Source organism: Protopterus annectens, chromosome 2.part1 (assembly GCF_019279795.1).
Source record: "Protopterus annectens isolate FY-2018-M chromosome 2.part1, PAN1.0, whole genome shotgun sequence".
In the NCBI taxonomy this organism is placed as follows: domain Eukaryota; kingdom Metazoa; phylum Chordata; order Ceratodontiformes; family Protopteridae; genus Protopterus; species Protopterus annectens.
Genome location: NC_056729.1, coordinates 1,835,407,079 through 1,835,432,564, shown reverse-complemented (window position 1 = coordinate 1,835,432,564; position 25,486 = coordinate 1,835,407,079). Strand labels below are relative to the sequence as shown.

At 42.1% G+C, this 25,486-nt stretch overlaps 1 protein-coding gene across 3 annotated transcripts in view; it reads left to right on the top strand.

Annotated features, from left to right (window-relative positions):
* Positions 1-25,486, top strand: part of AP2B1 (adaptor related protein complex 2 subunit beta 1) — a 1,330,026-nt gene that overhangs the window by 140,831 nt on the left and 1,163,709 nt on the right. For all 3 annotated transcript variants that reach the window (XM_044063279.1, XM_044063277.1, XM_044063278.1), the window contains exon 9: positions 15,696-15,791. In XM_044063279.1, coding sequence (XP_043919214.1) covers positions 15,696-15,791 — 96 coding nt within the window. The remainder of the gene's footprint in view (positions 1-15,695; positions 15,792-25,486) is intronic.

The window sequence follows — 25,486 nt, the reverse complement described above, 5'->3', positions numbered from 1 at the left end:
GCGCTTAAACCTTTCTTCCCTGTTTATTTGCTTCTGCTTATCCTTTTTTTTTTTTTCTTTCCCCTCTTACTTTTCACCATTTGAATTATGCCCAAGTACTTAACGACCCTACTCAGCCACTTTGTTCTCCTCCCAAGCTATACTTTCTTTCTCTTGGACAAGCACCCATTATTAATGCCTTTCAGTGTTGTCTCTGAATCTTATCCACAAGTTGTTTGCTCCTTCCACATCTCCCCATTGTCCTAGTTCCTTGTGTACTTCCAGTCCCATCTATGCTTTAGTCCACCTTTCCCAAGTGGTAAAATGACATCTTTTTCCCTTTTATTGTCATTGCATTGTTTGAGATGAAACCTACTGTTACATGGTCATAGCTGACAGTGGAGATCTCGTCTTCATATCTTACGAGCTTGGTGAGGACTAAATTTAGAATGTTTTGTTTAGTGCCTTCTTGAACCATCTAACAATTTAACAGAAATAGAGCATTTTTCAGTATCCCTTCATGTTATACTTGAATTTGAATGTATGAAGTATGACCAGTCTGCATCTTGAAGGCTGAGATCTCCAGTAAACACCACCACCACCCTCTTTTTCTGCCCTGAGTGTCTGAACCTGTCTGCTGTTAAGAATGACATTTTGATTTTCCCAAAAAGTGGTTGATAGTGATCATCTAACAGTTTGCCAGCACCCTGCCTGCAGTTTGTCTGACAGCTTACTTCAGTCTTCACCACGCCCATCCTTCCTATTCCACCATTACCTTGCAAGGCTGACCCATCATTTTACAAAAAAAAAATAAAATAATAGCACTCCAACCCTTCTTTCATTTCTTCTTGTCACTCTTGGGGGAATAATGTATCCTGGAACTTCCATACATTGGAACCTTTGTTCCATTGTCCAAATTTCTGGGGTGCTAGCAGTGTCCAGTTTGTCATATTCCATAATAACCTGGAATCCCATTATTTTTTCAGTATATTGACATTGCCTTGCATCACTTCCCAATCTCCTCTCCCTCCCTTCTTCCTTTCCTAACATGTTTTATAATTACTCATCCTTTCATTTTTCTCTATCTCCCAACTTGTTCTCCTTTGTGTTTTTTTTTTGTTCCTTTTTAGCACAGTCTTTTCTTGTTTTTTTTCTATAATAATTTGCATATGGTTATGTCAAATAACCTTTTATAGGTTAGTAACTTGCATGATGTGGTGGTAATGCAAGCCAGTTATAGATTTATCATTATTTTTCTAACTCTTGGTTTGCTATGCATGAGTTGTCTGACATTTATTTTTACAGACAAATATTAGTGTTGTTTTAGGATGTTGTATACATTGCTGCTTGTGGCAGCATGGTTGGATAAGCGTCCAAAGATGAATTTGTCTCTGATAATGGCAGCCGGCTGTGTAGTAATCTCTATTTTCTTCACACAGTTAAACATCCAGTATAAATCTAGTAAATCATAATGCGTTTATGAACATAATAGCCAAACTTTATATCACCTTAATTTGTTTTTTACGTATATTCATCCCCAGCTTCTTCAATGATACAGCAAGTTTAAATTCTATTAATCTTCAGAAGGGTGAAATACTGCTTAAAACATCAGCTTGATAGTCTGTATGGGAATTCCCCCACTCCTCCTCAATCCAGCTAACTCCTGTGAGGAGCAGCAGCTAGAAAGTTCAGCATTAAGGAGCTGAACCCAGCAATTATTTAAGTTGTAGCTATAGTGGCCTGTGTGGTGAGACTACTTTGTACATTTCTGCTTTTTTCCATGTTTTAGCTAAAAAAGTTAGCAGTTTGCATTTATTTGCTCACTGTAGGACCTTAGTCTTGTATTTTAATTTGTAATTGTGGGAAGAGTTTATGTTCTGTTATTCTGCACTTCTGTTTTCCCAAGTGCAGTTACTTGTAAAAGCTATCCATTTCTATTTTAAACCCTTTTGGGTTGTAGTCTTGTAGTTTAATTCATTGTGACAGGACTGCCAGATTTGAGCCTTAGTCATTTGTTACTGCATTTTTCAATAAACAGTATTACTGGTAAATTTCTGCATAGACTGGTGTCTTAAACTGTAGAAGTTCTATATTGAGAGAATTGTCACTTCAGTGCTTTTATGTTCTTCTTGTCATTTACCTGCTTAAAGTTGCATTCTGTGTCTGCCCTATCCCTCACTAATACATTAGCTAAAGTTTATGGAAGAGCTCTGATATTGGCTTTATTTCATTGGATGCCTCTCAAGCTAGCCTGCTTGCTCCTTGAAATTTCCCAACGCTGCCACCCTTTTGCTGTGGTGGTTTTATAAGGCTGTGTGTCTGGCTTCCACCCATTATGGTAATCTGATTTCCAAAGTCCCCCTTCATTGCTATTGTCTGTTGTATAAGCAATTTTGTACTCTTCCCGCCCATTGTTTTCCATAGATCCCCGGTACCAAGTGCCCACCCAGCAAACCACTATTGCTGTTGAATAAACCTCCTTTACTAATTATTGCCTCCTGCTCATTTTCCTAGATCTCAGCAAAACTTGGGAGTCCTAGCCTATCCAGTGCCATGCAGGCAAAGTTAAATACAATTCATTGCTAAATCGTACTTGCTTAAGTTATTTTGAGTGATTGCTACTGATTCCTGCTTTTATGGTTTTTTTTTTTTTTACCGTATGTTTTGTAAAACAAATAGCTCTTCCTCTCACTGTTACTGCTGTAAGACTGTCTTAAGTCGCTTTCATCAAGGAATTTCTAGCTAGCTGTTTTTGATTTGTGGTTACATTGCACTTTTGGATCTGTTCTGCTGTGTGTTTTACGTTAGGAGGGCCGAGTTCATTAATCTTGTGGTAGGTGGTGTTTGCCTGGTCTGAGTTGGGAAATGCACAAAAGGACTCTGTGTAATCACTTTTTTTGGCCAGATGACGCTCTAGTTTTTTTTTGTTTTTTTTTTCTGTAAGTTTTGCGTACTTGCATGGGTTAGCAGCACCCTATACAGCAGCAAACACCTAGAAAGCAAATTGTCCACGTAGAATGGTAATTAAAACTATACCTTGTAAAGCAGTAATATCGAGCAGTACCTTTGTGCACTGACTAGCTTAGAGCAGTTAGTTGGGCGATGAGTGCCAATACTTACAGATTTAGTAGAATTCAGGCTGCTAACGTATCATTGCAACCAGATTTTCGCGGCTGTGAATTTCGCATACTTCAATACAGATGAGTGCAGGCACAGAAATTGTCATGTTACTGTGAAAACAGGAATGTCACCGTTGAAACGGGTGTGTGAAGTAGTAGTATGTTGTCACATCAGGTATGAGGCTGCAGAAGGAAAAACAGCAAAAACTCAGACTCATCCGTGCTGTGCCTCAGGTCTTAATTGTCTGTTTGCACTTCAGTCTTTCATTCTCTGTCACTGCCTGCACACGTATTGCCTTACTACCTCCTTTTCATTTGTCTTCTTAACATCAGTATTGCAAATATGACATGCACTATTCCTAAGTAATAATGTTTTGGAAGCAGTTGCACTTTGCTTGTTTGAAAAGGTGTTTTTCTGTTTGATTTTGAACGTGGCTTAATGTTTTAACTTTGTGGGTAGGACTTCTCCGATTTTCTGGGCAAGTGTAAAGAAGTAATGATCTTCAGAGTGTGGTCTCTTTTCAGGGGGCTTGAAGTTTGAATGTGGAAGGAGTATTTGATGTAAGGTTCTGCAGTTATTGGCGAAAATCGGTAAGAGTTCGACACTGAAGAAGAGTGTAATTTTGCTTTAGCGCAAGTGTCACAGAGGTGTTCTCTTACTGGTGAGAGGGAAATTAATCTACAGATATTGTTACAGGTGGTTTAAAGGAAGGTCTTTTTTTTTTTTTTTTTTTTTTGGTGTACTTATGTTCCAGACTCCTTGTCTTGTTGGGAAGTCATGACTTTCATTACTTCTAACATTAAGGATGCCTGCAAAGCAGCACTCAGCTGTACAGGTCAGGAATGACCACTACCACGCCACATTAATTTTTCCATTATTCGTCTCTGTGTGAAAAACAAGCTGACACAATAGTAGGTAAGACTTTACACACCAATTGTTATGTTAACTGACATGCTCTCTTCCAAGCTGCACAAATTATGTGCCTTCAGAAATCTGGTTGCGATAATACTCAAGTACCGAATTCGGTATTGCATAAACTTTAAAGTTAGTAGAAATTAGTGTTGTTTAGCATACTCTGCCCCAGTAAAGCACTCTTATTAGTCTGCATGAACAAAGCTCCCTTAATAGCCTTCTAACCCCAATACACTACTCCTTTGTAGCTCACCAGTCAAAGAACTGGCCAGTATGGATATGCAATTCCGGACTTCTCTGTAGCCAGCTTGGTGGATATGGGCATCTTTAGACAATGTAGCAATTGTCTCATGTTTACCAATAACCGCTTGCTTCTTAAAGCAGCAGGCACAATATGTAAGAGGTGTAATTGCATAATGACACTGGAGGCTAAACTCTTGCGTAAAAGCGCACATCTTATTGTCGAAACCACACACACAAAATCCACTTCACATAGCACACGATATACACATTATGCTAAGGCACCTAAAAAGTAAATTGTGTGGGAAGAAATAGCCAGGGAATTGTTATGGCTAGGCTTGTATAGGCCCTAGGGCCGATAGCCTAGTACCAACCTATGAACCTATAAAAATAATCTTCCTAAACAACAAAGATCACCTAGACCACCCATTCTCAAAACTATACCTCATCAAGCCCGAAGGCACTCAGAAAAAACACCACACATTGTCACTGTCAGTGGAGCCCCAAATGCTAAGCACCTAAGGCAAGTAAGCACACTTCTCAGGACTCTTGTCATAGGGGACTCCATTGTAAAATATACTGATGCCCCTCTAACCAGGCTGAACAAGGAGAGGATGACTGTTAGTTATTTATCTGGAGCCAGGATCCACTAAATCACACTTGCACTCAAGTCATTACTCCACAGGTGCCATTATGACTTCATCATATAGTCCTTGTAGATGTAAATGACCTGAGATGTACCTCTATAGACTATATGAAGAGAGACATGATGGAGCGTCCTTGTCATATGTCTCAGGCTGGTATGAGCCTAGTTCTGAGCAGCATAATCGCATCACCAAGGATAATGCCAAAATACGAGTAAAAAATGATTGACTTCAACAACTGGCTGTCTTTCTAGTGTCATTCTTAAGAGATCCAATATTTGTCAGCTTGAGAAAACATGGTTGACTGACCACACTGCTCTGCCAAGGATGATCTGCACCTTTCCCCTCTAGGCTTTCGAATACTGGCTAAAACTTTATGGATCACATAGTGCCTTTTTCAGGCAATGCCAAATTGACCTACCGACCTAGCAAAATCAACTTAATTGAACCTCAGGGTGTTAAAAAAAAAACTACACTCCCTCCAAGCCCTTCTCAAACTCGAGAGACATGGTTTAAAATGTCAGGGAGTACCCTGGCAGTGCAAGGTTTCAGTGAGTTCCACACTTTTAGACCAGTAGCAGCATAGACAAGGGCTAAAGGTGGAGGTGTCTCAATATACATCTGTAACAACCATACCTCTAGGATGGTCAAACAGGATGAGGTGTTGGCATTCTTCCGTGTGCATATCACCACAGACAAAATCCCGTACCATATCGCCGGCCGCTATAGGTTACCCTCCATGTCCCAAGAAGCTCACAATGCATACTTGGATTTACTGAAGACACTTGTTTAACACCCGACTCATAGGAGACTAATTACTTTGTAAATACAAACACCATTGACCAAATAGTGAATAAGCTCATTAGAAGCTCCAACATACTGGACTTTTTGCTTACAATTTTTGGGAGAATGCTGCACCCCCCCCCCCCACACCCACACAAAATGTCTCATTCTACCTGCTCTCAAACTCTGTACAACCATGCCAGTGGCTGCATAGAGGCTACTGTGACAGAAGTAAGCCCAGGATTAGCCCCAGAAAAAAACCACTTTGTTGGCATCCCATATTAAACAGGATATACAACAAAAGAAAAAAATTATGGCAAAAATCAGGAAGGGTAATTCCCATAAAGATAAAAATTCTCATCAAACTAAATAGGCGCCTAAGAGGGCTAATTAGATAAATCAAAACCAACTTTTAGGTTAAAGTAGCCTCCCAGGTGAAAGATAACCATAAGGCCTTCTTTGGCTGTGTCATAAACCTCAAGGGCAGCACACAGCAATGTGTTTAACTGGTGCACACAGCAATGTGTTTAACTGGTGATGTGAAGTTGTTAAATCTCGCCGTTTATTCTCACTGATGGGTTCGGAGCTGATCCTCTGCTCCGACACGGCCGATAGCAAGCTCAAGGTTTGCCAGTAGCTCGAGACCAGCCCCTTATCCCACAATGCACTGCTGGAATTACCTCAGATCTAGTTTGCCGCGGCAAGAGAGATCTCGGTGATCCAGCTAGCTCGGACCATTTTAGAAACAAATCAACAGCAAGTCTTTAAAAAGTTTTCTTTTTGTTACATATATGTCTAGTGTGTGTTGGTTCTATTATATTTAGATAGTTTAGTTTAAGAATTAGGGCCTTGTTGGCTTCTTAGTTTGTGTGGGCCTTTAGCCCCCTTTTCCTACTATTACCTCGTTTAGTAGTTAGGCTTTTTCTGTGGGTTTTTAAGCCCCATATTTGTATTGTGTATATATATATATATATATATCTATATCTCTCTCTCTCTCTATATATATATATATATATATATATATATATATATATATATATATATATATAAAATACTCTTGTGGATAGTGCCTGGTTTGGGCTTAGCTGTTTGTGAATCTAATTTACTGTTTTTCTCTTCAGTATGTCAGATGATGAGGAGAGATCTCATCCCAAATCGGGATTCAAAAAATGCCCAGATTGTGGGCAGAAAAAGTCCGTCATTGACGGGCACATTCAATGCGTCTATTGCCTGGGGGCCAAGCACCTCCAAGATACATGTAGCATTAGTCATTCCTTCTCTTCAAGAGTCCTCTTGTAGAGAAGGAGGAAGCTTCTGGACTGGGGATTGCTATAGCAATATTTTTTGGAAGTTTTGAGTAGCCATGAAGGTGCTAGTACATCCTCCAAATCCTCAAAATCCAAGTCATCAGATAAGGTCTCCAAAAAGGCTAAAGTTTCAGAAGGAGGATCATCCATTCCACAGTCATCAGAGCTGAATATACCTTTGATTCTGAGCCAGCTCTCAGTATTGGAGCTGGTCTCTGAAGTTCCTTCACCTCTGCTCCAGTCAGCACCTTCGGTGCACTTTGCTAAGTCCTCAGTCAGCCTTTCAGATTTGGACATGGATCGGCTAGTGCAGAAGCTTTTACAGGCACCAGGACTTGCCAAGTTGTTGTCGGCCCCGACCAGCTCATTGGTGCCGAAGAGCATGGAACCGGACTTGTCTATTCCTCCTCCGAGCGGTACTGGACTCTCAGAACCGAAGGAAGTTGAACCGATGGTGGTCGAACCCTTGGAGCCGATACCGGTCGAACCCTTGGAGCCGATACCTGCACCGGGTTATCGGCTCCATCTACTCTGATGTCCTCAGCACTGACCGAGGGCTCTTGGAGCCGACGCTCTCGGGGCTTCGGCTCAGATGAGCTTGGCTCCTACCTCAGGCTTGGAGCCCAGGGTTTCGGTGCGGGAGGATTGGACGGTGCTCTCGGGTCCATCCACTCCTTCTCGTCAGAGCCGTGGTGCCTTCGATGCTATGAGGAGAGTTTTGTCTCCAAAGACAACGTCTGCATCGGTTCAGCTTTCCCTCTCCTCAAGCTCCTGGGTCTACTTCTGCATCTACCAACCCCTCTAAGCGTAGAGACCCCGAGCCTCAAGTACCCCCACAGGGTGTCCCCTGCTCTTCTGGGACCTCCCTAGATCCTCCCACTGAGGAGGTGCCCAGGAAGAGACTGTGCAAGAGGAGGCACTTAAACTCCCCACAGGAGTCTTTGACATCTGACACGGACTTAGATGAGTCAGAAGGGTCCCCTCAGTCCCCCTCTGGGGATATCTCCTTTGCAGAGATACTAGAGATCCTTAGAGGAGCAATTGGCAGTCCAAGACCCCTACTGAGGATGAGTCTGTGCTTTTGAAGGCTTTTGGGTATCAACCTTCCACTTCTTGGGTGTCTCCGCCTTATGACGAGCTCATGGAACTGATCTCTCGTAAGGCGTGGGAGTCACCGGAGACCATGGAACATGTCCCTTGTAGACCCAACAAATTCATATCTGCCACAGTAGATAAGCCATTTCTGTGGATGCCATGGTGGTGGCTGCAGCCACCAAAAAGGAAGTATCTGAGACATCTTCTATCCATCCCCTTAACAGAGATTCTAGGGTTATGGATAGATATGGGAAGTGCATGTTTAGTTCAGCGACTTTTTCTCTGCGATAACTGACCCACTTGACCCATTTTACAAGACTAGAGAGAGATCTGCTGAAAGAGCTAGGAGATGCTCTCCAGGGTACAGTAGCTGCAGGAGTGGCAGACAGAGTCTACGCCCAGCTCACTACCCTAAACTCAGTAGTGAACTTGTCCATGCGTCTCATATCCTATGCAGCTGATGATTCGAGTAGAGCTACTAGTTCGGGCATTGCTCTTCGCAGACAAGCCTGGATGCATCTCTGTTCCTTGCGGAACCCTTCAAGTTTTCCTTTATTAATACCCCATTCGATGGTTCATCACTGTTTGGGCCCAAAGTAAAGGAAACTTTAACCAGGTGTGAGCAGGAAGGCAAGACTTTATCTGCCATTGGGTACGTTTTTCCACTCCAACTCGGCCCTACCCCAAGGGCCCGGGGGGGTGGGTGGTTCCGAAAAACTCAGGCAGCCTTTCAGGACACACGTGATGAAACCCCCTGTAGAGGCAGAGGAGGGGGGTTATAACGGAAGACGCTGCCCCCGTGGCAGAGGGGGTCCGCAGCAACAGGGTGACAGGGGTCAGTTCTCCGGTCAGTCCTACCAGCGCCCCTGAAAGAGGGCCCGACTGTTTGGCTCTGGAGGCAGTCGAGGGTCGCTTGTCTTTGTAACCAGAAGCCTGGCTAAACATAATATCGGATACTTGGGTACAAAGTATAATTTCCAGAGGATATTTCATACCGTTCTTTACCCCGCCCATTCCTATCAAAAAAATCCCAGATGTTCCACCCAGTCTCCGGGAACAAGCAATCGTACAGGTCCACAGATTGCTAGAAAGAGTCATCCAACCAGTCCCAGCAGACCAAGTCGGATTTGGAACTTACTCAAGATTCTTTTTGGTACCAAAGAAAACAGGGGACTGGAGACCTATCTTGGACTTTAACAGACTCAACAACTTCGTAAAGAAAGAGAAGTTCCGAATGGCCACGCTTCAGTCCATTGTTCCCTTTTTAGGGAAAGGCGATTGGATGTACTCTATAGATCTCAAGGACGCGTACTGTCACGTAAAGATGGACAGATGCTCCAGAGATCATCTGCGCTTCCGGCTGGGAACCAATCATTACCAGTTTCGAGCCCTGGCCTTTGGTCTCACTACAGCCCCAAGAGTGTTCATCAAATGTATGGCAGTGGTCACGGCTCACCTGAGGCGTCTAGGATTCCAGGTGTTTCCATACCTAGATGATTGGCTCCTCACCGCTACCACCAGGCATCAATTGACTCCGGCAACATAATACACTCTGACACTCTGCCATCAATTAGGCATTAGGATCAACTTTGAAAAGTCTGCCTTATCGCCATCTCAGCATACTGTTTTTATAGGAGCAGAGTTAGATGCCTCAACCACCACTCTACATCTCCCTTTCGCAAGAGTCCCTCTTCTCCGTTAAAATGTCAGCTCACTGGCGTCAAAAAACAAAGCTACAACAGCGGAGGTATTGAAAGTACTAGGTTTGATGGCGGCAGCAATCCTGGCTATACCTCTCGCAAGGATGCATATGCGAATCCTTCAATGGCTCCTCTTCGCTCAGTGGTCTTACCCGAAACTGCCAATGCACCACATGATTCTTATCACGGATTCTTGCAGGAAAGACCTTCGGTGGTGGTTGACGTCTCTTCATGTTACAATAGGAAGACCCTTTGTCCCCCCCAGTAGCCACTGTGACCACGGATGCTTCCCTGATAGAGTGGGGGGGGCGGCATTTTCAGGGAAAGACTGCCCAAGGCACATGGACAGATCAAGAATCACATCTGCACATCAATGTTCTAGAGGTGAGAGCGGTACTTCTAGCGTTGCAGTACTTTCAGGACTCTCTAATCTAGGGACTATTGCAATTCAGATTGACAACATGTCAGTAGTCTGGTACTTGACCAAGCAAGGTGGAACCAAGTCTTACCCCCTTTGCCGAGAAACCCTCAGGGTTAGGCAATAGGCTGTGTCATCTCAGCGTTTTCTGTTAGCAACGCACATCCCGGGGAAATCCAACATCATAGCGGGCAAGCTAAGCAGGGCAATATTACTCCCTCACAAGTGGTCTCTCAAACAACAGGTTGCGGAGTTGATTTTCCGCAAATGGGGCCAGCCTTGCTGCAACCTTTTTGCCAGCCACTTCAATTCAAAATGCAGAAGCTACTTTGCCCTGATACCACCTCCGGGTCATCCCCGAGAGATGCACTGATACACGATTGGCCCCCGGGTCCCCTTTATGCATTTCCATCCTTCCCATTAATACCCAGATTTTTACAGAAAGCAAAATCGCTGGGAAGGAAGGTTATACCCATAGCCCCCTACTGGTCTTGACAGATTTGGTTTCCGTTTCTCCACCATTATCTGTTGGAGGATCTATGGATCCTGGACCCAGTTCCGGACCTTCTGATGCACCCTTCAGGGGACCTTCATCCTTCTCTGCAGTCCCTGAAACTGACTGCTTGGCTAATCCGCTTCCCCTAATTGTCAGGCTTCATTCAATTTCAGAAGATACAAGACAGATTCTCTTGTCTTCTCACAAGCCATCTACCAGGAAACTATATGGCAGTAAATGGAAAAGGTTCTCAATTTGGGCCAACGCGCAGAACATTGACCCTTTTCGAGCTCCGCTTTCTACCATTTTGGAATTTTTGACAAAAAATTTTAAGGAAGGGGAAGCAGCTGCTACAGTTCGAGTTCAGTTAGCTGCTATCTCAAATTTTCACCTTGGTCTTGATGTCTCAAATATTATGAGCCATAAAATATACAAAACCTTCCTTAAAGGCGTTCTTCATATGAGACCTCCGATCAAAATTCCCTTTTCTCCCTGGAATTTAAACCTTATGCTGTCTCAACTTATTCTTCCTCCCTTTGAACCAGCCTTTTCTTGTGCTTTAAAATTCTTATCTTGGAAAACAATTTTTCTTGTGGCCATTACGTCTGCCCGCAGAGTGTCAGAACTTCAAGCATTATCCATCAGACCACCCTACATGATCTTCCATGCTGATAGAGTATCTCTCAGAACAAACCCCTCATTTTTACCTAAAGTCTGTTCTGAGTCCAATATCAATCAGGTCATTGAACTACCAGTGTTCTTCCCCAACCACTCTAACAAATTGGAATATATGCTGCACAGACTTGATGTTCACAGACGGCTCAGATTTTATCTTGACAGAACGAAGGATATTAGGAGATCAGATCAACATTTTGTATCCTTTTCAGAAGCAAGAAAAGGCAATCCAGTGGCTAAAACAACCTTTTCTAAATGGTTATCCGATTGTATATCCTTTGTGTATGAAAATGCGAACATGCCTTTAACGTACAAACCAAAAGGTTTACCCCAGGAATCATCTCTGTGTCACTGCTGGACAGAGGCACAACAAACTAATGGGCACAGTATTTTTTCATATAAGGGGTGGCGTAAGCCACAAAACTTTGGGCTAGGCTTATAAATGCCTTAGGGCAGATAGCCTAGTGTAAACCTATGAACCTATTCTACCAGAGCTGTATCTACCTCTTCTACTTTTCAAGCTAAATTGCCCCTTGATGATATTTGCGCTGCAGCTACTTGGTCTAAACCTCATATCTTTATCACACATTGCAAAGTAGATAAGGCTTCTAGGGACAGGTCTTCCTTTGGTTCTACGGTACTGAAGAACATACTCCTATGAGCCACCCAGGGTTGAGGGTGCTAGGGACGCTACCCATCAGTCAGAATAAACGGCGAGATTTAACAACTTCACATATAGAAGTTATGTACTTAACATAACGTTCCATGCGAGTTGTTTATCTCGCCTTTGTTCTCACGTCCCTCCCTCCTTCCCCCTCCTGGCTGACTGTTGACTTAAAGGCTAGTGCCATCCTGGTTATTCAATATTTCCTCTTTCCCTTTGGGAACTGTTCTTCGTAGATATATATATATATATATATATATATATATATATATATATATATATAAATGAGAGTATATATGGGTTGTATATATGTATAGTCTATTATTCGTAGCAAACAAGATCTGTGGTAATTCCAGCAGTGCATTGTGGAATAAGTGGCTGGTCTCGAGCTACTGGCAAACCTTGAGCTTGCGATCGGCCGTGTCGGAGCCGAGGATTTGCTCCGAACCCATCAGTGAGAATAAAGGCGAGATAAACAACTCACATGAAACATTATGGTAAGTACATAACTTCTATTTTTTAATGGTGTCACATTCTCCGAGCCTGGTGATATAGTGAGCCCATTAGACAAATAAATTAATTTTGAATTTTAACCCCATCTCACCCAAAACCATCTCCCCAAAAATGCCCTCAAACATAACCCCTCCAGCTGTAACTGACAAGCATGTACTGGCTGTGCTCACTAAAGTCAAGAACATCCCTCTCTGGGCCCTGATAACATTACAGGGTGCCGCATGAACAGTCTATAATATGAATTATCAGGACTCCTGGAGTCATTTAACTATAGTCTTAAAACAGGCTTTGTTCCACATGAGTGGAGGACTGAGACTGTTATCTCCCTTCATAAGGGAGGGCCTTCAACCGACACTAGAAACTACAGATCCATTAGTCTGACTAAAATTATTTGCAAAGTCATGTGAAGAATTAAGGACCTAGGAGACCTCAAGACACTTGATCCATCCCAGTTTGGCTTTGTCTGAGAAAGGTCATGCTTACTGAATTTGGTGGACTTCTTTGAAAAGGTCACTAAAGCAGTTGATGAGGGTAAAACCATGCATACTGCCTACCTAGATCTGGCTATAGGTTTTAATACAATACTGCATTCCAGCATTGTCAATAAACATATGGAACTAGGTGTAAATCCCATTATAACAGGCAGGATAGCTAGCTGGCTCCCTGATAGGATTCTAAAGGTTAGAATCGTTGGGGCTACCTCCATATAGAGGCTAGTCACCAGTGGAGTCCCACAGGGCTCTGTGCTAGGCCCAGTCCTCTTTGGCATCTACTTCTTGGATGTCAAAGTCTGTGTTAAAGGTAGCTGGCTAACCAAGGTCACAGGTGGTTGCAAACTTGGAAGAGTCACTGAATCCTGCCAAGATGAGAACATGCTTCAGGAAGATCTAACACAGACAAATACTTGGTGCCAAAGTAGTGGCTTAAAACTCAGTACTAAGAAATGCATTATAGTACCTTTTGGGAAGTCAGCCACCCGAGTAAGTGTGCCATCAGTAAAATACCCCTAAAACTTGATTCACTCTTTTGGGATCTGGGAATTCATGTAGATAGTAACCTAGCCTTTGGCCCAAGTGTGTCCAAGGTAGTAAAAACATCCTTCTATGTTGCTGAACTTGAAAGCAAAAGCATGGCATCTAGGTCCAGAGAGGTCATTATACCACTGTATCCAGTCCTCATTAGACCCATCTTAAAGTATAATGCCCCCTTTGGTATGTACCTGACCTGACACATTAACCATCTGGAATGCCCACAAAGGTTCCTTACAAAAGGAATACAGGGAATAAACACCATGTCCCATTGATCACTTCAAAGCCCTGTCTCTTTACTCGGTATCATACAAACTTCTGAGAAGTGACCTTTGCATCCCTAGACCCTGTTTTAATGAACCTTTTGCACATCCGCAAAACAAATGGCATCAGAGCTTCAAGATTAAAAGACCTGAGTTTTGCTTGTGTCATAAATAGGACATGTTGGAGAAACAAATATGTTTCTAAGAAAATTTCCATTCTCTGGAAGAGGCTCCCCATCCATGTGAAGCAGAGTTCCTCCCTACTTCTGTTTAAGCACAATTTTGATCAATGGATGGGTAATCAGAAATTCACCCCTGGACTAGCACCTTTGTCTCTGGACTGAGTCAGTAAATCACCCCCATATAAATCAAATTTGTGGATCACATTTGGGTTTCAAGGTTAGGCTTAAAAGGGCCCTAGTTGGTCGGTTTAGCATAAATCTATGACCCTGTGAGTCTGGCTTTTGTTGTCTTTGTACTGGAAGGGCTTAGAGATGTATTTTAGTTTTATTATTTGTGCTTATGTCTTGTATTTGTGATTGCTAAAACATTTGCTGTCTTTTTATTTATTCATTGGTTATGGGAAAAACATTTCAAGAAACGTGATTTTTAATAGCAAGATTTTTGCACCCATGTATAAAGGCAGTATTTTCAACTTGGGGATGTTTTGTTAGGTAGCAGTTTTACATCTGATTTTATATTTTATTATGTCAATAACCCATGGCTGGGTTTAGATAATGCCAGATTTACCCATGGTTGGTCACAAGGACGAAGCCCGAGTGACTAAACAATGCCAGTCATGGGTAAATCCAGCATTATCCATACTCGGCCATGGGTTATTGCTATTATACAATGACAGCATTTAAGAAAAAAGGTACTTAACGTTTCTTAAATAATCTTTGTATAATGGTGCCTGGTATTCTTCTGCTTTTTGTATTCCAGATATAATATGGTTTTCTTGATGTACCGTACATGCTTATGGGACTTACCTTCCCACACTTGAGCAGTACATCAGTGCTTTGGAAAGGAAGCAATAAGAAAGGAAGATCTCTGCTTTCTTTTTTTAATTAAAAAAAATTGAAATGTGAACGGTTCAGACATATGAGAGACGGGACATAGAAAATGCAAGGAAAATCGGGTACATTTCTTTACTTTTGCATAGTGTATCTGATTTTCTGTGTATTTTCTCTGTCCTGTCTCTCTCGTACCTGTGAACTGTTTAGATTTCAAAGTTTATTTTATTTATTTATTTTTTTTAAATCAAGAAAACTGGAAAGCTCTGTAGCATATATTAGAAGAATGTCAGGGAGACCGGACTTCTTTTTTTTTTATTGGTATATGCTCTGTTTTACAATGGGCACGCTGGTTGGCTGACCAATCAGTGTGCACATTTTGAATGTTAATGGCCAGTCCTTGTATATTTGTTTTGAAGAATATATTATTAATCACTATGTATTTTAATGCTTTATCTGTAATACAGTCTGTAAGCATAAAAATTACTGTGCAAGTTATTTTACAACTGTAGACTGAGCCCTCTGTTCAGTTTGTGCTACACCACATATGGCATCATTTATTAGCTTTATGCAGTTCATGTATTTTCAGCTTTACTGACAAAGCATGATGTACATTAATTAACGTTTACATATTTAAGAGGACTGTTTGCATAAGACATTATTTTGAGAATGTTTCTTTTGACCATAAGTGCTTGAGATAGTCTTGTCTTCTAATAACAAATAGTTTCCTTGATGTTGGTTTTCTAAGAACTTAATCCCTGTGTTCCAGTTGTTTTGTGGTGGAAGTGTGGAGGAGAGATTTCTGCAGTTATCTGACTCTGAAGTATGTATTGTATGCATTTCAGGTGCTTGCAGAACTGAAGGAATATGCAACAGAAGTAGATGTTGACTTCGTCCGAAAAGCAGTGAGAGCCATTGGAAGATGCGCTATCAAAGTTGAGGTAGGTCTGTTCCATTCATTTCCATGTGTTTGGTAACATTTGAAGTCATGTCTTAGCAGTTTCCACAACAAAATTACTAGACTGCTCTTGCAGTTGAAGCATTGAAAAAAAGCTTGTTCTGTGATTTATTTTGTCTGTGAGCATGTGGTCCTTTGGTGAGCACTGTAAATCTTAAATGGCAATGTGGTGTAAGGTGTATAGCCTTGGACTTCACTTCTTCAGCAAGTGTTACACTTAACAGTCACATAGAAAGCTCATATTATGAAAGAAATAACATACTGCTCCTTCACAAATGCAAAATCCTGCAATTAATAAACAACAGATTAAAACTGGGTGGGGGACCCCTTCAGATTTTTTTTTTTTTGCAATTTAGATTATTGTAGATGTTGAAGATATGGGGAAACTGCTTCTATGAATGCTGTTAAAGCTGTTGGGCTGTGGTGTCTCTCAGACTTTTAGATCAATTGCAGCAAAGTATGAGACTCTACATTGTAAACTAGAAAAAGTCAAGTTTAGAAGGTCATGTTCTTTTTCAGGATAGGTCTGGTTAAGCTCCACTGTTCATTACATGTTGAACAGGACTGATACTGCATTTGAGTAGTACTGTAACAAATCTATAACTGCTCAGATAATATTTTGTGTTGTCATATTGAGCTTAGAACAAGAGTGTTGTTTAATTGAAGTAACCTGGAAGCCTGCTTGTTGACAGCAAAATTAATATCACTTAATAGGTCAAACATTTGTGAAGCAGATATGGTGAAACTTGAACTGACCTTTATTCTTACTCCACTGCTAAGTTTCTTCTCTCCCTGTTTTTGTCAGTAGAAGAGATAATCCTATCTCTGTTCTACCAATTCCATTCCCCATTTCTTTTCTATCTGAATTGGTAGCTTTACTTTTTATTCCCCCCTATCCTCCTTTCCTTATACTACTTCAAGCCAGTAGTTATTCCGTATTAATTACTCCAACTCCTTTCTGCTTTATTTCCAACTCCTCAACTTACTTTAACGTAAGTGTTTGCATTTGATTGCCTTTAAAGTGCTTCCTGTTATGACTTGAAGCTGACTTACTCCATTGTCATGAAATCTGTTGACCCCATTTCTAAGTCATTGGCAAGCATATTGCTTAAATATTCATCTAACTATAGTGTGTGTTGAGATAGGAGAAGGCTGCCAGTCTAGCTAGATAGAATTTTGTAGATAATTCTGTCATTTTTTAAATATTAATATAAACCACAGGCTTGTTCTCTTAAATGTGTAAAGACTGTATTGGATGTTGAACTGCAAAAATGTAACCGTGCACTCTGCTGTAAGAAAGCTTGATAAGTCAAGCATTGTGAAATTCTTTGATCTAAAACATGGAGCCGAGATGTCTAGAGGGAGGCATTCTGCCTATTGTTTTGAGGCCAGAGTTAATGGCTAGAATTTACATGTACATTGTTTTATTGCACTTGCTTCCTGACCAGCTGCAAGATCAAAAGCGCTATTAACCTCTGAGTTTCTGTTAGCCTGGGAACCAGAAAGAAATGATGTAATCTGAAACGAATCAGTGGTACTGTGTTATCAATTTAAGGACAGGAAAGAATGAGAGCATTTGTCTTGAGAACATCCAACTCACCAGCACTCTTCCTGTGTTCTATATGCAAGTTTATTTTAGAACTGTGTTTTTTCTCTTGTATGTAGCTAGGAACTAGGACGATTTAGATTATTTTTTTTTCCTGTATTGATGTCAGAACTTTTCTACTGTTTTATTTTAAGTATTTCTCTGTGATCTCTGTACTCCTGACTAGCACTGTGTAGTAAGAAGTATTGCCCTGTGTTTTTATTATTTATTATTAAATATTTTAAACTTTTCAACTGTGGCTGTTTTGTCTAGAGATAATTTAAGCTCTATGAATACATTGCATGTATTTAGTGATATTGTACAAAGGTACTCCAAATAAGCCTTGACACTTCAGTTGCACTTACCATTTGGATAATAATATGGCACAGTAGAATTGGACACCCTTTCATAAGGGCTTTTTAGTAGCTGATAAATGTTAGTGGGTGGTGGCAAATGGTACTACCGTATAGTCTGGGTAAAAGGGGTACAACTGGAGAACCTGTGCCAGCCTTCCCCAGGAGTGTCTGTGTTGTTGTATACAACTCTTATCTCAAACTGTGTGTGTGTCAGCTACTTGGGCAGGGACATGAAGCACTGGTTGGACAGAGAGGGTGCTGGAGGTTTTAGCTTGCCCACTAGGCTGAGATCTGGACCCTGTAGCTGTGCCAGTGGGGAGTCTTATTGGTGACCTGGAGAGAAAGGGAGAAATCAGCCCCATATTGCCTGTGATCTCTGTGTGCTGTTAAGGGAAATTGTACTTTACTGTGTGTATTTATTATCCTTTCCCTATATGGACGCCCCACACTGGTGTTAGTTGTGAGGATTGAGACTCCTTGATTGCTTAGCCAGTGGATGGGCGTCAGTGTGTATGGATTTTCTTGAATGGCCACAGCCTATAGTGTCCTTTCCTTAGTAATAGCACTGCACTCTGGATAAACGTATGTTGATAATTGTGTAATCAGTGAAACTTTGTGTTAGTTGTAAAGATATTCTCCCCTTACCTTTGCTGAATTCATTACAGCTGTCCTTTGGTTTATGGATATTGTTCTGTAAAGAAAGTTGGAACCTGTTTTGCAAAATGTACATTATAAAAGCAACTACCACTGAAATGGCGGCATAAATGTAGGTTATACTTCTACACTTTGACTTTATCTCCAGATTCGATCACTTAAGCCACAGTGGTGAGTCTTGCCAGCTAAATGATTTTCAGTTTAATGCAAATAGCTATAAGAGCTTTTTTTTTATTTTTATTTTGTACAAACAGCCTGCCTACACGTTATGCCCTGCCACACTATGTATTTTTTCATTATGTGTTTTATGGATGTACTGTCACTATATCTTCAGGGAATCCACATTTCGTTTATGCTGAATAAATTAGATTTTGCCTTTTTTCCTTTAACTTTGGATTACTCTTAATATCGGTGTTCTCCTTTGCTGCTTGCAGACCTCAAATTGATATTCGGAAGCAGCAATTAGAGTGAAAAGGAGGAATAGGTTATCCAGGAAAGTTGCAGGTACAGAGCCAGGTGTTAGTAAGGTGCGTTTTTAGAAGTTTTTTAAAAGTGAACTGTTGAGGAGTTAGTTACTAATGAGTTAGGTAGATTATTCCAATGTTTGGAGATGCAGTTGAAAAAAAGTGATTCACCTGCTGAATCTTTAGCTTTGGTGGTGTGTAGAAGTAGTTTGTTGCTAAGCGAACGGGTCTTGAGGAGGAATATGGCTGAATGAGATCTTTGAGCGTACGTTTTTTTTTTTCCTGATAGAGTATTTTTTGGGCGAAGGTAAGTTGATTAAAGAGAAGAAGTTGAGGGAGTTCAAGCCACTTGAGCTGCTTTAAGTGATGCATCCTGTATGAGGCATTAGTGGCAAACTTGGAGATTTTACTGTAACAGGCTTCAAGTTTCATAGTTTCATAGTTTAGTACTAGGCTATCTGCCCTGGGGCATGTATAAGCCTAGCCATAGTGATGTGACTTTCGTCACCCCATGTAATGGTACAAAAGTGCACAGAATAGATTTAGAATACTGTGCCTCTGTCTAGTAGTGACACAGTGAAGACCCCCTTACATAACAGAATTAGTTTACTGTGCCTCTGTCTAGTAGTGACACAGAGATGAACCCTGGGGTAAACCTACGATCTCCCATCCACTCATCAAGATTTCTCTTGAAGAGAGTCAGTGAGGGGCTCTGCCTAACATGAACTGGGATTCTGTTCCAGAGTATGGGAAGCCTCTGAGTTATGAATCTGTCCCTCCAGCATGTCCTATTCATATTTGTGCTGAGGTTTAAATCTTTAGCTCTCGTGGTTCTGATGGATTTGGATTTTTTGAGGTGGAGCATGTCCATCAATTCCTGATTGGACATGGCCTTGTACGTCAGGCACAGATCACCTCTGAGTAGGCGGTATGCTACTGAATAGAGCTGGAGTTTCTTTAGTCTGGCAGCATATGACATATGTTGGAGACCCTTGATCCTCTTGGTGAGGTACTTTTGGGGTCTCTCCAGCTGTTGCAAGTGCCGGGTGAGGTACATACCAAATGGGGCATTGTACTCAATCATGGGCCTGATAAGGGAGGAGTATAGGGTACAATGACCTCCTTTGATCTGGATGTGAATCCCTTCATGATAAGGTGGGCAAGGTAGAAAGTCTTTCTAACCACTTTGGCAACGTGGGTGTCAAATGAGAGGTCACTATCGACTTGGGTCCCCAGGTCTCTGATTACGTTTTCCGTACTCAGTGGGTTACTGTCTATGTGATAATTTGTGGGTACTTTGTTTTTCCCAAAGGGGATGACTATACATTTTTTGGCATTTAGTTTAAGGCCATGACTCCGGCACCGGTTGTCCGTTTCAGTGAGGCCTTTTCTGTAGGATGTATGTGTCAGCTGGTGTATCGACTATGGCGCCTAGTTTGCAGTCATCTGCGAACTTTGTCAGCCACAACCCTCCCATGTTTGCTTTCACATCTGAGAAATAAATGCCGAACAAGAGGGGTCCCAGGACAGAGCCACCACTTGTGACTGGCTTTGAGTCTGACATGGCTCCAACTATTTTGACTTTATGGGTTCTATCCTTTAGCCAGTTTGCAACCCATCTTGTGACATATGGATTTACATTTAAGCTGTTGAGCTGGTCTATGATGCCTGAGTGGGGTATTGTGTCGAAAGCTTTAGCCAAGTCCAGGTAGGCTGTATGGACTGCTTTGCCCTCGTCAATGGCTCTAGTGACTGTTTCGAAAAAGTCAACCAGGTTCAAAAGGCAGGATCTGCCCTTTACAAAGCCGAACTGGGTGGGATCAAGTGTCTGTAGGTCCTCAATGTCTCTGTTTATGAGTTCCATAATGATTCTTTCCATAGCTTTGCAGACCAGGCTGGTTAAGCTTATGGGGCGGTAGTTACCAAGGTCTGTAGAGGTGCCTCCTTTGTGGAGTGGGACCACTGTTGCTGTACGCCAGTGTTCAGGTACAGATCTTGTAGTAAGGCTAAGGTTAAATAGCATTTTTATGTGCGGGTTTAGCTCCTCTTGGAGTTCACGTAGCACGCAACCCGGGATACCGTCAGGTCCCATTGATGCTGTGTTTTTAGCTTTGCTGAGGGCGGTTCTCACCTGGACATCTGAGATGACAGGGAGGTTACATTCAGCTGGGATAAGTATTTCTTCTTTTGGGGGTGAGGGAGGGGAGAAATTTGCACTGAACCTGTCTGCCAGAATGTTGGCAATATCTGTGGGTTCAGTGTATTTTTTGTCATTGTGAACCAACTCTGAGCATATCTGAGGGTTTCCGCCCAGGTTTCTAACATAGCAGAAGAAGGCCTTGTGGTTATCTTTAGTGTCCATAGCGATTTTTCTCTCAAAGTTGGCCTTGGATGTTTTTATGAGAGAACGTAGCTTTCTACTAGTGCTGATCAGAGGTGCCTTCTCTTTATGGGATTTTGCTCTGTCGTGCAGTAGCTTCCTTATTTTGTTATACAATTTGTTTATGGCTGGGGTCCACCAGACAGGATGCCTGCCCTTGGTGGAGAGGGTCTTGGTTTTATTTGGGATTGCATGATCCATGCATTCTTGGAGATGTCCGTAGAAAGCATTTGTGAAGGATTCAGCATGGTGGGATGTGGTTTCCACTGGCCCAGTGGGCTTAAAGGATACCATCTCAGTCTTAAGAAGTGTAAAGTCGGCTTTTGAGAAGTTTTTCACTGTAGTCTTTTGTGTTGGGGGTGGAGGTGGGATATGTATATCCAGGGTGATTAGTTTGTGGTCAGATCTCACTAGTGAGGGGTATACTTCCGGTGTGGAGCACTTTGTCCCCATGTTTGTGATCATCAGGTCTAGTATATTATCTCCCCTTGTGGGTGAGGTGACTAGCTGTTCCATTGCATTTGAATTTATGAATTCCAGGAACCTTTGGGCTAGGGTGTTAGGGCTAGAATAATGCACCCAGTCTATGTTAGGGTAGTTGAAGTCTCCCAATATGATGGTGTTTGGTGAGACATTCATATCCTCCAATGTCTTCAGGAAGGCTGAATGGGGTTCCTGAGATTGGGAGGGTGGTCTGTAACATGCTACCAGTTGTATAGCAGTTTTGCCTATGGTTAGTTGCACCTGGATGGTCTCTGCTTCATGTGTTGCCACTAACCTGGAGGTGTGGGTGTCCTTGATGAATATGGACACTCCCCCTCCCTTTTTGGTTTGGCCTGAGTTTTGGGGCCGAAAAGCATGATACAAGGTATAGCCTGGTAGCGCTAGGGTGCTCTCAGGAGCCTTGAACCAGGTTTCAGTTACTGCACAGACATCGATGTTCTCCATACTGAGGAGTGCTTAGAGAGCCTGCATCTTGAGATTTAGACTTCTGGCGTTGAGCAGCATCACCCTTAATTTTTTAACATTTTTGTTTTCTAAGGAGGTGGGTTTGTCTTTTGAGCCTTGCCTAAAAAAAGGCACTATGGGGGTGGCAAGCGCCTTAGCCAATATCTGGAAGCCCAGTGGTGACAGATGCAAGCCGTCCCTTGCGAAGCAGAGTGGCTTGTCCAGCATGTCATCCCAAGCAGACAGACATTGGATCCCCCTAGAATGACACCAGTAATTGAGCCAATTATTAAAGCTGATCATCTTGTCTTTGTATTGTGGCATCATTCTTGGTGAGGGCAAGATGCTGCTCAGAGTCAGGGTCATACCAGCCTGGGCTACATAATTAGAGAGCTCCTCTGTCTCTTTTCATGTAGTCCAGGGAGGTACGTCTCAGGTCATTCACGCCGGCATGGACAATGACTGAGTCATATTTGTACTTGCTTTGGAGTGACCTGAGTGCGTGTGTTATGTTGTGGATCCTAGCTCCCGATAGGCAGCTCACCGTTACCCTCTCCTTGTTGAGCCTGGTAAGCGGAACGTCAGTGGGTTTGACTATAGAGTCGCCTATTACTAGTGTATCAGGCATGGTGTTTGGCCTTAAGGGCTGTGATTGTTTGACACACTGATTTATTGAAGTATGTGTTGCATGTGTTATGTTTTGAGGTGGTGGATTTTTGGGTGTCTGCTTTGGGAGCCTCTGTTGTTTTGGTAAGTTTTTTGTTAGAGCATCCGAGTATGTCTTTGTGTTATGTGTTTGGTTTACAGTTGTGGTAGGTCTATGTGGGACTGGGTTTGCTGTGTGTGTGGTTACCTTCTCCTCCTGTCTGGTCTTGCCAGTCCTGAGTTGAAAGAGTTCAGCCTCCAGTTTGGCTATATAGTTGCATCTCTCACATGTATTTGTGTTTGTTGGGAGGAGGAGAGGGTTGTCTGTGTACATGAGACAATTGTAGCATTGTCTCAAGATTCCCAGATTAACCAGCTGAACCAGAGAGGATGCTAGTAATCTACCACTCGACATGCTAGACTATTATAAGGAGTGCTGTGCCTTTAAGGGAAGTGGGTACTCACAGGGGTGGTAGGTGGATGTAGTGCTTACTTTAGTTTGAGAGTGCTTACTTAAAAGAGAGGTTTTGAGAACAAGTGCTAGGCTTATAATAAAGCGAGTAGACTGATTATTATAAGAGTAGAGCTTTCTTGAGGGAAAATTTGAAGAGCAGCTTGGCGGAGCCAGAAAAAGTTTAACCTTGTTTAACCGGTGCTGCGCTGTGCGCACAATCGTGCAAAGCCACGCAAACGCGGATTTTAAACAGGGAACTTCAAAAGAGCTAGAAATGGTCCAAAACAACCAATTACTACAAGCTCTTGTGCTGAGGTCACTCCTTCAGGGACAGATAGGCTGCTCAAGGCTCCCCACTCCCACTGGTGAGTAAAGAAACTTCCTTCTATCCAAGTAAGGCAATGGACAACACAGGAACTACACCACAGCCCAGAATACAGCAAAGCCTGTATACTGGTCTAAACTAGTCCAGGAGAGGCGGGAAAACAAGGATATTTTTTTTTTTTTTTTTTTTTTTTGTTTTTGAAATCTGTCTTGCAGAGGTTGGTTAAGATTGTGGAGGCGTACAGGAGAGTTGAGAGGAGATGTGTTCTAGCAATGGTGGCTTTTGTGTTATTTGTAAGAAATCTGTTCTTTCTGTATTACCTAGTTTTTTGTGATTTTGTTTAATGGATTGGGCAAAGTCTTACCAACAGACTGTGAGCAGGGTACGTTTATTACAATCTTCTCTCTGTGATACTCTTACTGATTCTTCTGTCGTGCACACTACTGGACCCCCCCTCCTCCCATTTATTGTAACAAATATATACAGTTTCCCAAAGCTTTGCATTTATTTTGCATTCTACCTTCTGGATACTCTACTAAATCTGCTTTTGAGTTCACATTGATAAACTTGACACCTTTAGGTATTTACCTGGGCTAGCTGGTTGATTTGTTTTTCTCCTCTCATACCTTTCTACAAGTCCTGGCTCATAGCCTTCCCCTTCTCTTGTTCTCCTAATGTAACTCTCCCTTAAGATACCCTTGGCACTCCTAACGTATTTCAATCATACCTCTCAACTGCATAGCTTTTCACAGAATGTCCAAATCTTTGCCTCATACTTTTGGTCCCTTTTTTTTTAATAAAATTGTGTTTTAGTGGGAAATTAGTGGCAAATAATTAAAAACTGAAGTTAGAAAATGATGACCGATATTTGAGTTTCAGACTTCATACACTTCATAAAATTCATGCAATATTTAAAAAATTGTCCCTCCGTTTTTGGGCCTTTGTCCCACTTTTATTTATAGATTTGTCCAGATTTCTTGCCCTAAGAGGTTGATAGGTATGATCTCAGTTTAGTAAAAGCTATTTGGTGCAAAAGGAAACTAATATAAGCTCAGGACTAAAAGTGTCTGCTGTTTGTAACATACATATTCTCTCCCCAAAACCTGTGATACCAGTAAGGCAGCATATAACTTGCCTGCAAACGGCCATCATTTCAGTCTACCTGATTGTTTTTTTTTTTTTTTTCTTGATTCACACTCCTCTTCCAGCTGGGTTAACCTTGATTCATACTCCTCTTCCATCTGGGCTAACCCGGAATGTTCGGGCTCACTCCACTCCCCTATCCTACCCGCATTCCCACCCACCCCCTCTTTTATTAAATTTCAAGTCTGTACACTGCACCCCTTCCTTTTCCTCCAGTCAGTCAGCCACACTTAAAAGACCTTTTTTCCTTGACAACCACTCATTATACACTCTCCTCCCCTATACCCTCATTACCTACCCTGTACCCTTCCTAGTCCCATCCATTCCCTACCACATACTGCTCCTCTAATCTCGAACCATCCTCTCCCACTGTCATACCCTATACCACTACATATCCGCCATGTCTACTACTCATTCCCTCTCTCTACTCTATCTCCTGTCATGTGGCACCTCTATCTGTCCATCTCCTTTTTCTTCTTCCTCTCACTAACAACTTTCTGCCATACTTCACTTTGCCTTCAACCCCTCTCTCCCACCCTCCTTCATACTCCCACTCTTTCATCCATATTTAGTCTCACCATCAGTCTTCCCACCTCACTATCTGACCTCTTCAAAATTACCACTTTTTCTAGCTCACTTCTCCACACTAGTCTGAAACCTAGATATCCTTCTGCTCTGAACCTGTGCTTCTATATTCTCACATTCTTTGACACACTTATCTTGG